General features: G+C 41.9%; 1 protein-coding gene across 1 annotated transcript in view; it reads left to right on the top strand.

Annotated features, from left to right (window-relative positions):
- The window catches only part of snd1 (staphylococcal nuclease and tudor domain containing 1), a 293,111-nt gene that overhangs the window by 27,718 nt on the left and 252,118 nt on the right, over window positions 1-13,275 (top strand). Inside the window, exon 10 of the mRNA XM_062064859.1 lies at window positions 7,671-7,775. Coding sequence (XP_061920843.1) covers window positions 7,671-7,775 — 105 coding nt within the window. The remainder of the gene's footprint in view (window positions 1-7,670; window positions 7,776-13,275) is intronic.

Raw genomic sequence — 13,275 nt, 5'->3', positions numbered from 1 at the left:
GATCCTGTTGAAATCCTATGTATTGAATGAATAGAGAATCGTTTTGAATCGGAAAAAAATAGTCTTTGAATCGAGAATCGTGTTGAATTGAAAAAAAAAATCGATTTTGAATATAATCGTGACCCCCAAGAATCGATATTGAATCGAATCGTGGGACACCCAAAGATTCACAGCCCTACTGATTACCTCCGCCAGGAGGATATGTAATTGTTGGGGTTAGTTTCAATCAATCAATGTTCACTTATATAGCCCTAAATCACGAGGGTCTCAAAGGGCAGATCAACTGGTCTAAAAGGGGGTCTATTTAAAGGCTAGAGTATACAAATGAGTTTTAAGATGGGACTTAAATGCTTCTACTGAGGTAGCATCTCTAACTGTTACCGGGAGGGCATTCCAGAGTACTGGAGCCCGAATAGAAAACACTCTATAGCTCGCAGACTTTTTTTGGGCTCTGGGAATCACTAATAAGCCGGAGTTCTTTGAACGCAGATTTTTTGCCGGGACATATGGTACAATACATTAGCGAGATAGGATGGAGCTAGACCATGTAGTATTTTATACGTAAGTAGTAAAACCTTAAAGTCGCATCTTAAGTGCACAGGAAGCCAGTGCAGGTGAGCCAGTATAGGCGTAATATGATCAAACTTTCTTGTTTTTGTCAAAAGTCTAGCAGCCGCATTTTGTACCAACTTAAACTTTTAATGCTAGACATAGGGAGACCCGAAAACAATACATTACAGTAATCGAGATGAGGCGTAACGAACGCATGAATAATGATCTCAGCGTCGCTAGTGGACAAAATGGAACGAATTTTAGCGATATTACGGAGATGAAAGAAGGCCGTTTTAGTAACTCTCTTAATGTGTGACTCAAACGGGAGTGTTGGGTCGAAGATAATACCCAGATTCTTTACCGAGTCGCCTTGTGTAATTGTTTGGTTGTCAAATGTTAAGATGGTATTATTAAATAAATGTCGGTGTCTAGCAGGACCGATAATCAGCATTTCCGTTTTCTTAGCGTTGAGTTGCAAAAAATTAGCGGACATCCATTGTTTAATTTCATTAAGACACGCCTCCAGCTGACTACAATCCGGCGTGTTGGTCAGCTTTAAGGGCATGTAGAGTTGGGTGTCATCAGCATAACAGTGAAAGCTAACAACGTATTTGCGTATGATGACACCTACCGGCACCATGTAGATGCTGAAGAGTGCAGGGCCAAGAACCGAACCCTGGGGAACTCCACACGTTACTTTAACATACTCCAAGGTCACATTGTTATGGGAGACGCACTGCATCCTGTCAGTAAGATAGGAGTTAAACCAAGACAAGGCTAAGTCTGACATACCAATACGTGTTTTGATACGCTCTAATAAAATATTATGACCGACGGTATCGAAAGCAGCACTAAGATCAAGAATTAGCAACATGGATGACGCATCAGCATCCATCGTTAGCAATAGATCATTAGTCATTTTTGCGAGAGCTGTCTCCGTAGAGTGATTTGCCCTGAAACCGAATTGAAAGGGTTCACAGAGATTGTTAGATGTTAAGTGTTCATTTAGCTGCTGTGCAACAATTTTTTTTTCGAGGATTTTCGAAATAAACTTAAGTTTATTAGTTAGTGGCTGTAGCCTATCCCAGTTGCATTTGGGCGGAAGGACAGATACACCCTGGACAAGTTGCCACCTCATTGCACAGCCAACACAGATAGACAGAAAACATTCACACTCACATTAACACACGAGGGCCAATTTTAGTGTTGCCAATCAACCTATCTCCAGGTGCATGTCTTTGGAGGTGGGAGGAAGCCGGAGTACCCAGAGGGAACCCACACAGTCACGGGGAGGACATGCAAACTCCACACTGAAAGACCTTGAGCCCAGGAATCAAACTCGGAACCTTTTTATTGTGAAGCACCAGCCCCTAAACACTGTCCCATTGTGCTGCCCCTATATAAATCTAATCTCTTATTATTATTATAACTCATGAAGTTGTGGTTGGATTTCACCAAAGCTTTTACCAAAGCTTTCAGATTTGGGTCTGATCTGGATCATTTTTACGTTACCATTCAAGCTTCAACTCGTGCGTTCGTGCGCGCGGAGACAGAGTTCCCTTTTTGTTTCATTTCACTATAAATGGTTCAAAAGGTTATGGGCACATTTTGATTAAACGTTCAGGGAATGTCAGAAAATGGCAAAAAAACGGTGATTGCATTTTGGAGCTGATTCGGATCACCGTCTGGATTCAGGACTTATTTTCCATTGGGAGGTAGGGCCTGGTAGTGGTCTGCCCTCTTTGAGTGCTTTCTAGTTTATATATGATCTTCCCTCCTAATACCGGTCAGAAGTGAATAAATATGTCTATATATTGATAAATGCTTTGTTCTGTGTGCACTTTAAATAGTGCCCCTTTTAATATGAAGTTAAGTCGAAAATAAATGAGTCTCCACCACCAGCACAACTGGGTCACCCGGGATGAAGAGAAGGTCAGGACGTGTAGTAGTCAGATATTAAAAAGTCACTTAAGGTGGAAGAGATAGATGAAAGCGGGGTCAATTGGTCCATGGCCCAGTTTTAAAGTCAAGAGGAGGAAGATGACTCCTTCTACGTGTGACTCAGATTTGCGAGCAGTCTTATTCAAGTACTTTTGGGTGACAAGTCATCGCAGTCCTGCACTGTGAACTGCTGCAGATGTCATACAGGCGGTAGACTGAGGGTGGCAGTAGAGCGCCACCTCTTGGAGTCTTCAGCAGAGACAGTGAGTCATGCTGGATACATATTTGTCTCTGATGGCGGACACTTTGCAAAGACTTTCACCCGCTGTTGTCTCGGCCACCATTTTGCGTCATCATAGTCAATTTGCATTTTGGCATCCCCTCCCCCTCTTTGATAATTAGCTGATGATAAAGGATTATTTACTTGTGCAGGCCACACAATGACCTTATTACCCCGGTGCAACAGTGTGTAGGAGGATGTGTCATTACACTTCAAACCCTCTACCTTGTGTCTACCACTCGTCCCAGTGGTTACTCAATCGTGTATTTGGGTTGGGTGATTGTGATTTGCACAATTTGCTGTGACACAAAACTCAGTGTTAGTGCGCAGACAGGTCAAATTGAGCTTTTTGGTTCTTGTCATAAGAAGTGTGACATTATCTCATGTTTTTTTACCCTTATTTAACAACAGAACAGACATCAGTGGCCTAGTGGTTAGAGTGTCCGCCCTGAGATCGGTAGGTTCAAACCCCCGGCCAAGTCATACCAAAGACTATAAAAATGGGACCCATTACCTCCCTGCTTGGCACTTAGCATCAAGGGTTGGAATGGGGGTTAAATCAGCAAAATGATTTCTGCGTGTGGCCACCGCTGCTGCTCTCTGCTCCCCTCACCTCCCAGGGGGTGAACAAGGGGAATTTTACGACAGGCCTTTTTGCAGCAAAGCAAAGGGAAGAGAAAAGCAGCGCTTGATTTGCTCACCCTAACTCACTTATAGCACAGTACAGGTAATCTTGCCTTATTGGAGCATTTTTTTTCTTCTTCATCTGAGCTCTTTTTTAATCTTCTAAGATTTATCTGGATGATGTCATAATTCCTCATATCCGCTTGAAAAATATTTATCTGATATTTATCATGCACCCCTAATTATATAATGTGATTGAGTGAGGGTGAGCAGGTAGTGTCAAACTTTAATTTAAAAAAATGACAGTGCCAAATCCTTCTGCGGTGGTCAAAAAGTGACTGTGTTGGACCACCACAAATAATGTCGGGGAAATCCTGCTTATGTTAAAAAAGAATGGCTGTTGAACTGCTGCATGCAAAAACATTAAGCCCAACTGTATTGGCTGTGCTATTGTTTTCCTGACAAATACACCACATGGAGGTGCTGTTATTAAACCCCATAAGTAAATAGACTTGAAAACTCTAACCCAGCCCAATGCACTCCACAAAACAAAAGCACTGTCTTTTTAAAGAGATGACTGTGATACACAGGAAATTTGCGCAAGATTGGTTGAAAAACATGGCCGCCATCAAGCAACACGTGTTTGCAGGTGCACTGTCTATCTGTGTTGGCCCTGTGATGAGGTGGAAACTTGTCCCGGGTGTACGCTGCCTTCCGCCCAAATGTGGCTGGGATAGGCTCCAGCACCCCCGTGAGTCCGAGGGGTAAAAGCGGTAGAAACTGCATGGATGGATTATAAAACATGAGGATATCTGTATTACTTGCATGCTCGCATGTCGTTTGAAGCATTTTAAGCACAACCCATAGGGGGCGCCACAAATATGAAAACACTAGGACACCCTGTGTTGCAGTGGTTCATTTAGCTTTGATGTCCATAAACATATGTGTGGCCTACTTAAAAGCATTTCTGTTTGGGCACCTCCTCCTCTCCATCTCCACTCCACACGGTGGTAACCCCAATCTGTCTTTTCAGTACAGGAGCGCCACACACTTTTTTTTTCTTTTTTAGACTGCCTCTCAATTTTTTTTACCCTCTCACTTCATTTGTATTCATGACTTTAAATGATGACTTTTCATCTCGGGGGAAGATTTGCATAATTTCCCCGCTAGACTTGTGACTCAAGTTATTTGGTCTCTAGGCGGGGGTCCCGCGTGGCGTGTTATGTTAATTTAGCGCCTTAGTCAGATAATGATATTTTTGACCAACATATCTGACCTGCTCGCAAAAAAGTACAACATTTGTGGTATAATTGAGTAGAGGCTAGCTTTGCAAATGAGCTAGCTTCTGTACATTGCAATCAGCGCTCAACTTCCAAGTTGTAAGTCTCCAGGCGGCTTCCCAGACGCTGGAGTGACGAGCCATGGCCCCTTATTGATATCTGAACCAATCCAGTAGGCTAATAATGCTGCGATTGCAAACTCAATTTACCTGGGGGCCGCTGGAGGTTGAGTCTGTGTGAGAATGGTTTGCTCAAAATATTGGAATAAAATAGCTCTTTACTGTCATTGCACTTAAAAAGTACAGTGAAATAACATTTTCAGTACAAACCCGTTCAAGATCAGACATACATTGTACTAGGTAGACAGAACAGGAACACGGATGGATCGCCACAAGGGCGGTGGCCCGTAAAAACAGTAAGAAAATGTGAACATGGGGGGAGGATGATTAAAAAAAAAAAAGTTGATCCCAGAGTAATGCTGCGTTCCATTTACCTTGGAATTTGTAAGTTGGAGCTTGGAATGATATCAAAGCTGAGTTAGATAGATAGGTCTTTATTGTCATTGCACAAGCACAACGAAACTTTGTTTTCAGCACAAACCCGTTCAAGATTAGACAAACAGTGTACAGGGTCACAGAACAGGAACGCTGATGGGTCGCTATAAGGCGCCCCGTAAAAGATGGGGAAAAAGGTAAAACGCTGGGGAAGGATGAGTAAAAAAATATACATTCTAGACTGAGCTCCTAAGGGGGCCCAGTCTGGAGTGGGAAAAAAACCTCCATAGCAAAGCACATATACATATTACAACGTACATCTCGAGATATCTAGCAACAGAGGGAAGGCACTGCGGGGTAATGGTGGTAGGCCGCAGCGCTCTGCGCTTACCATCCTTCCATCACCCCTATGGGATTTGCGTCGAGGGCGTTGGGTTTGGGGGGTGGCGTATATTTTTGTGGATGCATATTTTTTGTGTGTAAGCCTACCGTGTGTCTCTCTCCCGCGGCCTTGATCTTGTGCAGCCGATAAGTCCAAAGTCAACAACAACAGGTGTGTGTCCATGAGAGACAAGAAGGGAGTTTGTTGTGTCTTCGCTGCACTGTCCTTCAGGAGAGTCTCGAAGCCAGGGAAACAATCCAAGTTAGAATGTTTTGTATGCGAGTGAAAATAAAAATTTGCTTTTCACTCTAAATTGTCTATGACTGGTCCTCAAAAATCCTGCGAGGCAGACAGTCCGATGTTATCCAAATCACAAGAGTGTCCACAGTTCTTTCCGCATCCTCCAATCATTTGTGGCAGCTTTGGGGTACTTCGAAGACTGCCAGCAACTTCCAATTTGTGGACAAACCAGAACAACGCTTACTCCAATCAGCAGATGTCCTGTTGTCATAATTCCGAATAGGTACTGCAGATATCTTCACGTCTTCGACAGAAAAGGGTCGCCAGGCACGCGGCACTCCTTCTTCTCCCAAGAGTCCGTCGCGTGTCCAGCAACAACCGCTCCGTCATGACAAACAGGTTCCCCCAAACCCAAGATCTTGTCAGTTTTGTTGAGGCCAGTTAAATAGTTCCAATGTTTAGATTTGGAGAGCAGTGCAAAAAGAGGCAACAAGAAAGTTAAGACAAGACAAAGAAGCAAGCAGGAGAGATAAGGGAGAGGGAAGGGGAGCGTCCACCCTCGATGAGTGCCAGAGAGAAAGTTGGGAGCGTTCCAGTTACGAGGACGGAAATCAAGATGGCCACATCCACGAAAGCTATTTTTTGTGTTTGCTTAGTCTGAATATAAACGACGTATAGGAATATATGCACTTTTTCTGTAACTTTCAAACACAGAGGATGGAGAAGAAACACACTCTATTGCTAGCAATGTAGAACGTATAAAATAAGTGATAAATGTAGTTTACGCTACAGTAACGTTAATATACGTATATAAACGTTCATTAGTACATTGTAAGTGGCTGATTTAGTGCGACAAAAACAGAACAGAAGTGCTGATGAGGGATATTATCAATCAATCAAATGTTATTTATGTAGCCCTTAACAACAAGACAAAGAAGCAAGCAGGAGAGACTAAGCAGAGGGTAGTACGAAGGCTTTGGCGTCCGCCATCGATGAGAGCTAGAGAAAAAGTTCACTACAGATTTAGGTTTTAATCATGTGACTAAATTCTACCAATACTAGCTGCTATAGTGACCCTGAGTTAGGGTAGGCCTTAAGTCATTAAACATGTAAAAAAATATATATTTATTTTGAGACTTTTGAGTTCCAAAGGAAATGGTTAGAGACACTTATGCTTGCTTACAGAAAGTTGCTCTTTCTGTTGCCCAATGTGTTTCTTGGTCTCTTATGATATATTAACGAGCAGGTCACAATTACACATAATTATGGTGTTAAGTAGAGGGCCACAAAATATGGGCCAGCGGGTTGCAAATGGCCTGTGGGTTTTGAGTTTGAGACCGCTGACATAAAACAATGTGACAGGAGTACATAAATGTGAAGTGAAGTGAGTTATATTTATATAGCGCATTTTCTCTAGTGACTCAAAGCGCTTTACATAGTTAAGCAATGTTTAACCCAGTGTGGGTGGCACACGGAGCAGGTGGGTAAAGTGACTTGCCCAAGGACACAACGGCAGTGACTAGAATGGTGGAAGCGGGAATAGAACCTGGAACCCTCAAGTTGCTGGTCGGCCGCTCTACCAACCAAGCCATGCCGTCCCCCATGTTAGCATGGCTATGTCCAGCTTGACTGAAGAAAAGCACAATGATCAAACAAACACACATTACCCATGTCTGCAGCTGTCTGATAGATACTTGGCAGATCACCTGACTTTTTTTTAGAAATGTGTCGTGAAGCCTTTAAAAAATATATATTTTTCAACATAGCTGCTCTTTGGGAGGTTCTCGGCGTGTACACAGGTTGAGCTCATTTAGCTAGCGGTTTGTCAGAAGTCATTGAAAAGTTGCTCAATAGGGGGCCTTTGATTCTTCTTGCAGGTGATGCAGGTGGTCAACGCCGACGCCATGGTGGTCAAGTTGAACTCCGGAGAGCACAAGACTATACACCTGTCTAGCATCCGGCCCCCCAGGATCGAAGGAGAGGTAAAATTGCTATTTTCTTTGTAATTCCGTGTAAAAATGATTGCTTTAACTTTGTCTGCGCTTTGTGTGAGAACACTTGTATGTACAAAGCGATGTTGGCAAACGGCCAGAGTTAGCAGCAGTGTAGCGAGCGAGACTGCTTCCTCTCATCTTAAGATAGAGAGAAAAATCCGAGACTACACATGAGAACGTGCTGCTTGGTTACCGCGCATGACAACCTTGAAAACAGTGCGTCAATAAAAAAGCCAGAAAGGACAGGAAAAATAAAGATGTCTCCTGCAAGTAGTGATAATACTAGCAACAGTGTGGGGTTATTTATCCTTTCTTGTTATGGCTGCCATTCATCCTGGGAGTCACCTCTTCTGGACTGTCACTCACAGCATCCTTTGCACCCTCAGACGTGCAAGCTGTGATCACTTTATTAACCTGCACTGTTGACCTTTGTGTTTGTTTGCCTCCTTTTGTGGTCTCCATCCTTTCATTTATTCATCCATGCAACGAATAACACAGCGACATCATTAACATTTTAGAACGAGTTTAAGAAGCAAGAACGTCACATTTTTGCTGCATTTTTGTCATTAGCTTGCTGCAGGGTTCTCGCGTTAGTGGTTGGCTACACTTCTATTTTTCAATAGAAGTTGTTCATTGGCGTCCTGCTGGGGTTTGTTAGCAGCGACTCTGAACACAAGAAGCGCTCGCCTGCAATCCTCCAGTTTGTTGTCGCCATGGCAGCGGTGCAGAGCAGTGATGCTTTGAGAGCTCTTTGCTGCAAAACGTGTTCTACTGATAGCTCGTCTAACTTGATTCGCTTGACACGCCTCATGAAAAATGAAGCAGTGTTCTCAAAAAGCTGGCATGCCGCAAACATTTTTTAGACTAAGCTTGTTAGCCGCAGTGCTGATTCTGGCCCGCGGGGGGGCAGGTTGAGTGAGAGGTCGCAGCAGGTGTGTGTGTCAGCTGGACACTTTGTGACATTGTGTTGGTGAGCGAGCTGGCGTGTCACTGCTGCACAGGACCAAAGTATGCAGCGACATGTAAGTCACCAAACCTTCAAGTTTAATATTATCGTACAAAAAGCAAAGAAAACTCCCATGAGAAATAATGTAAATTAAATGTATTTGTTCCAGAGACCCAAAAATATGAAAACCAAACATATTTTGTAGATAATTATACATGAAAAAAACAATATGAAATACATATACTGTAACTGATAAATGGGTTATACTTGTATAGCGCTTTTCTACCTTCAAGGTACTCAATGCGCTCTGACACTATTTCTACATTTACCCATTCACACACAAATTCACACATTGATGGCGGGAGCTGCCATGCAAGGCCCTAACCACGACCCTACAGGAGCAAGGGTGAAGTGTCTTGCTCAAGGACACAATAGACGTAACTAGGATGGTGGAAGCTGGGGATCGAACCGGTAACCCTCAAGTTGCTGGCACGGCCGCTCTAACAACCAAGCGACGCCGTCCCATGATGATTAAAAACAATTAAAAAACACAATAACAAAAATTTACTTTTACGTTCTATTGAATCTTGATAAACATCTTGAACCTTATTTTTAAAAATTGATAATCTAATTAATCTCATTGGTGAACCATAAATTACTTCACGATTTATTTATAAAAACTTTAAAGGGGAACTGCACTTTTTTGGACTTTTGCCTATCGTTCACAATCATTATGAAAGACAATGTCCGCTTACGATGGAGCCAATGGGAGGTCCTCCATTCCGCCCATAAAACCCAATAAATAACCATTCAAAAACCGCTAACAATACTCACTTTACATTTCGTGATTTGAATATTAGCCAAGTAGTAGTGATATTGTTATTATAAGCGCTAACGCAGACAAACTATTTTTGGCGGCGCCATGAGCTGCTTCCTCGCCTTGGTGCTTGTGAAAGTTTATTATAGGTCAGGGGACGGCGTGGCGAAGTTGGTAGAGTGGCCGTGCCAGCAATCGGAGGGTTGCTGGTTACTGGGGTTCAATCCCCACCCTCTACCATCCTAGTCACGTCCGTTGTGTCCTTGGGCAAGACACTTCACCCTTGCTCCTGATGGCTGCTGGTTAGCGCCTTGCATGGCAGCTCCCGCCATCAGTGTGTGAATGTGTGTGTGAATGGATGAATGTGGAAATACTGTCAAAGCGCTTTGAGTACCTTGAAGGTAGAAAAGCGCTATACAAGTATAACCCATTTATTTATTTATCATTTGTCATAAATCATGCCTCTCACCTTGATATGTTGGTACACTTTGACAGTCAATTTAGACCCAGAAAATGGCGAGAACGACACCAAGACGCTTGGTTCCATCCCCCTTTTTTGCGAGGATTATGGGTCATTCTTTGTTTAAATGGGAATATATGAACATTCTAGCAGTCAGCATCCTAATGACAGCAGACCTTGTACAGTAAGTGATATTTTATTATGTTTTTTTGGCTCTTATGACATCTGCAGTGAGTAATAATCTGTAATGTTGAAAACAAAGCAAACGCCATAATGCGTTTTTGAAATTAATGTGCTGCATATGCTTAATATGATCCATGATCGTGGCAGCACTGTGCTGATAGAAATGTTATTCCTTTTTTCCTCAATTTACCTCTTTTTTCTCAAAGGGGGTTTACATCCCTGCAATTATCGCTAAGTCATGACTGTTTTAGTAGACAAAGTGGAGTCGTTTTTTAGTTGTGTAAAATTAAATCATTGCGATTTTTGGTGGTAATGTGACATTTTTAGTAAGAATGGTTGGTGCAATGTAGGGAATTGAAATTTAACGGTATAAAAATGTCATATTACGGGTATTAATTATTATAGCGGTATTATTGAATGTGCTTAAAAAGTACTTACACACAATAAAATCTATTAATCAAGATTTTATTTAAAAAAATAGAGACACAATATACTTTCTTGGCAGAAAGAGGAAACATTTGATATTGTTTCTTCTTCGGCCCATATTTTTTTTAATTTTATTTTAATCTTTTGTTTTAATTTTTAAAGGTTTTAGTGTTTTTCTTAATGATAAAGAAAAAAAGAGTGTTGGGGCGCTTCACCTTCAGGCAACCCAAAATGTTAAAAGAGCCACATTGGACTTAAAATACAAAAAAAAAAATTCTGTCTGGAGCGGCAAAAACATAAGTGTTATAATGAAGGCAACACATGATGCAAGTGTCTATTAGCTATAATAGCCTACTGTCAAAATGACTATGTATCGCAGGCTGACACCAATTTTCATTGACAGAAATGTCGAAATTTTAATATTTATTCTACACATTTTTACAACGTTGAAAAACATGAGTAAAATGGAGGTTTCTCAGAGGGGGAGATAACTCCTAAAAATGACTGGCTTAGAATGGCCAAAGGTATAGATATGTGTGTCCAAGTTAAAGGAAACGGCAGGCTGTCTTCTTCCTTTGGATTTATTACAATCTTTGCAAGCTGGGTAACGTCTGCTGTGGTCTATAAAGGCACACACACAACCATCAGAAATGCAGCCAATATTACATACTTATGTGTCATGAGATATACAAATATAGAATAAATACACAGAGGACATACCGGTAAGTAAAGGAAATTAAATTAGCTCAAACGTACCTACAAACGAGGCATAATGATGCAATATGTACTTACGGCTAGCCTAAATAGCATGTTAGCATCGATTAGCTTGCAGTCATGCACAGACCAAATATGTCTGAGTAGCACTCCACACGAGTCAATAACATCAGCAAAGCTCACGTTTGTAATTTCACGCACAGCGTAAAAAGTTTGGTGGACAAAATAAGACAAAGAAGAAGCGGCATAAAACACATCTTTTTGTGGCATCCTCTGAAAAAAGTTGTACATGTAAACAAACTGCGGTAAGTTCAACTACCGCCAAAATTGGTAAGACAAAACGGCGCTCGCCAAATACTCATCAGTAAATAATGTTTAATATAAACAGTGGGATTTCTAACAATTAGGAAGGTTTGTGTCATGCTTGTCCTCTTTCAGAAACCCTATTAAAACAAAAAATATATTTTCCCTTATCTTTTTCTAATCCCATACATTTTTGTAAAAGCTCCATGAAGCGCTAAAGACAGCTCTCGAGCCGTGGGTTGCCGACCCCTGGGTTAGAAGGAAACTGTTCACAAGAGAGGAGACTTTTCTTTTATTAAACTCAAAAGTAAGTGTTTTAGCACCTCTTCTGTTGAATGTGCAGCAAACAATTGTGTAAGATTATTTATTTGTCCCACGTTTACAGGCTGTAGAAACAGATATTATTGTTAGAACATCCTTAAAAAGTCCCCTCTGCATTATAGTGGACCTCTAAAATTGTTGTCAAGGTCAGGACAAAATCAATGAAAAATCTATGAGTGAGCGACAGCAGGTGTGTGTTATAAAGCAGCTAGATAGGACGTCAACTCTGAAAGCCGAGATGGAGATACCAAAAAAAAAACAGTGACAAGCGCGGCATCGCGAAATGACAAGACTAAGTCTGAGCACATCATGCAGAAACTCTGCTAATTCTGCCCGGGGAAAGCTTCACACAGAGAGAGGAGCAAGGGATCGTCATTGCTGTGTGTCTCCAGCGTGACCCAGTAACAGCAGTTTGCGCTCGCTATCCTGGGGGGAAGCTCTGTTCTATTTGGGGTAAATTCCCTTCGTTCCAAATTACCCGCTACTGCTCAGGAACGTTTTTTGACTATTGCAGAGACATGGCACTTTCTGCTGGATGGCGCGGGGGTGGGGGGTCAAAGATGAAGTGATGAGTCAGGTGCATGTCATGCTTGGGTGCGATGGCTACGCACATTACATACGATGATATTATCCGCACATGAACACGTGTATGTTGTGGTGCACCAGTGACTCAGGACTCGGGCTACACCCGTGCCATCTTTTTCCCAAAGGGAGAATCAAGGCATGTCACGCCAGGCTTGGGGGGTGCAGGGCGGGCACGCCGGGGGCGCACACATGTCGTGTGGCAGGATGGTCAAATTCAAAAGGGAGGCGGCGGAAGTTGGGATGGTGAAGGAGGGACAACACAAAGGGGAGGAAAGTGTTTTAGTGAGAAAATAGCAATAAAGCATCTTGTTTATATGTAGTTACAAAGCAACGGTTTATTGCAGTATTTGGAGTAGATCCCTGCTATGCTAAACACGCATAATGGACACACCCATAAAAAGCCATAATAATGCCTATTTTTTACATTATAAAACCTATAGTATTCCTCTTACAGTTATTCATTATTAATTAGTTATTTACTATTTATTATTCCAGGGTAGCTATCAATTCAGGGTGTCTGGTCAGGACAGCAAAAAGAACAGAATTTCCAGATCCAACGTTAGGGTTTAAATGTCTTCTGTAAGATTGATAAAGGAAGCATGTGGTTTTCTACAAAGATAATAAAAATATGCAAATAATGGTATGCACAAGCACTCATTATAGTAAAATAGGGCTGTCAAATTTAATGCAATTATTAACAAAACATTTTTGCAATAATCATGTACAATCACAG

Source organism: Entelurus aequoreus, linkage group LG12 (genome assembly GCF_033978785.1).
Source record: "Entelurus aequoreus isolate RoL-2023_Sb linkage group LG12, RoL_Eaeq_v1.1, whole genome shotgun sequence".
Classification (NCBI taxonomy): Eukaryota; Metazoa; Chordata; class Actinopteri; order Syngnathiformes; family Syngnathidae; genus Entelurus; species Entelurus aequoreus.
This window is presented reverse-complemented; position numbering and strand designations above follow the sequence as displayed.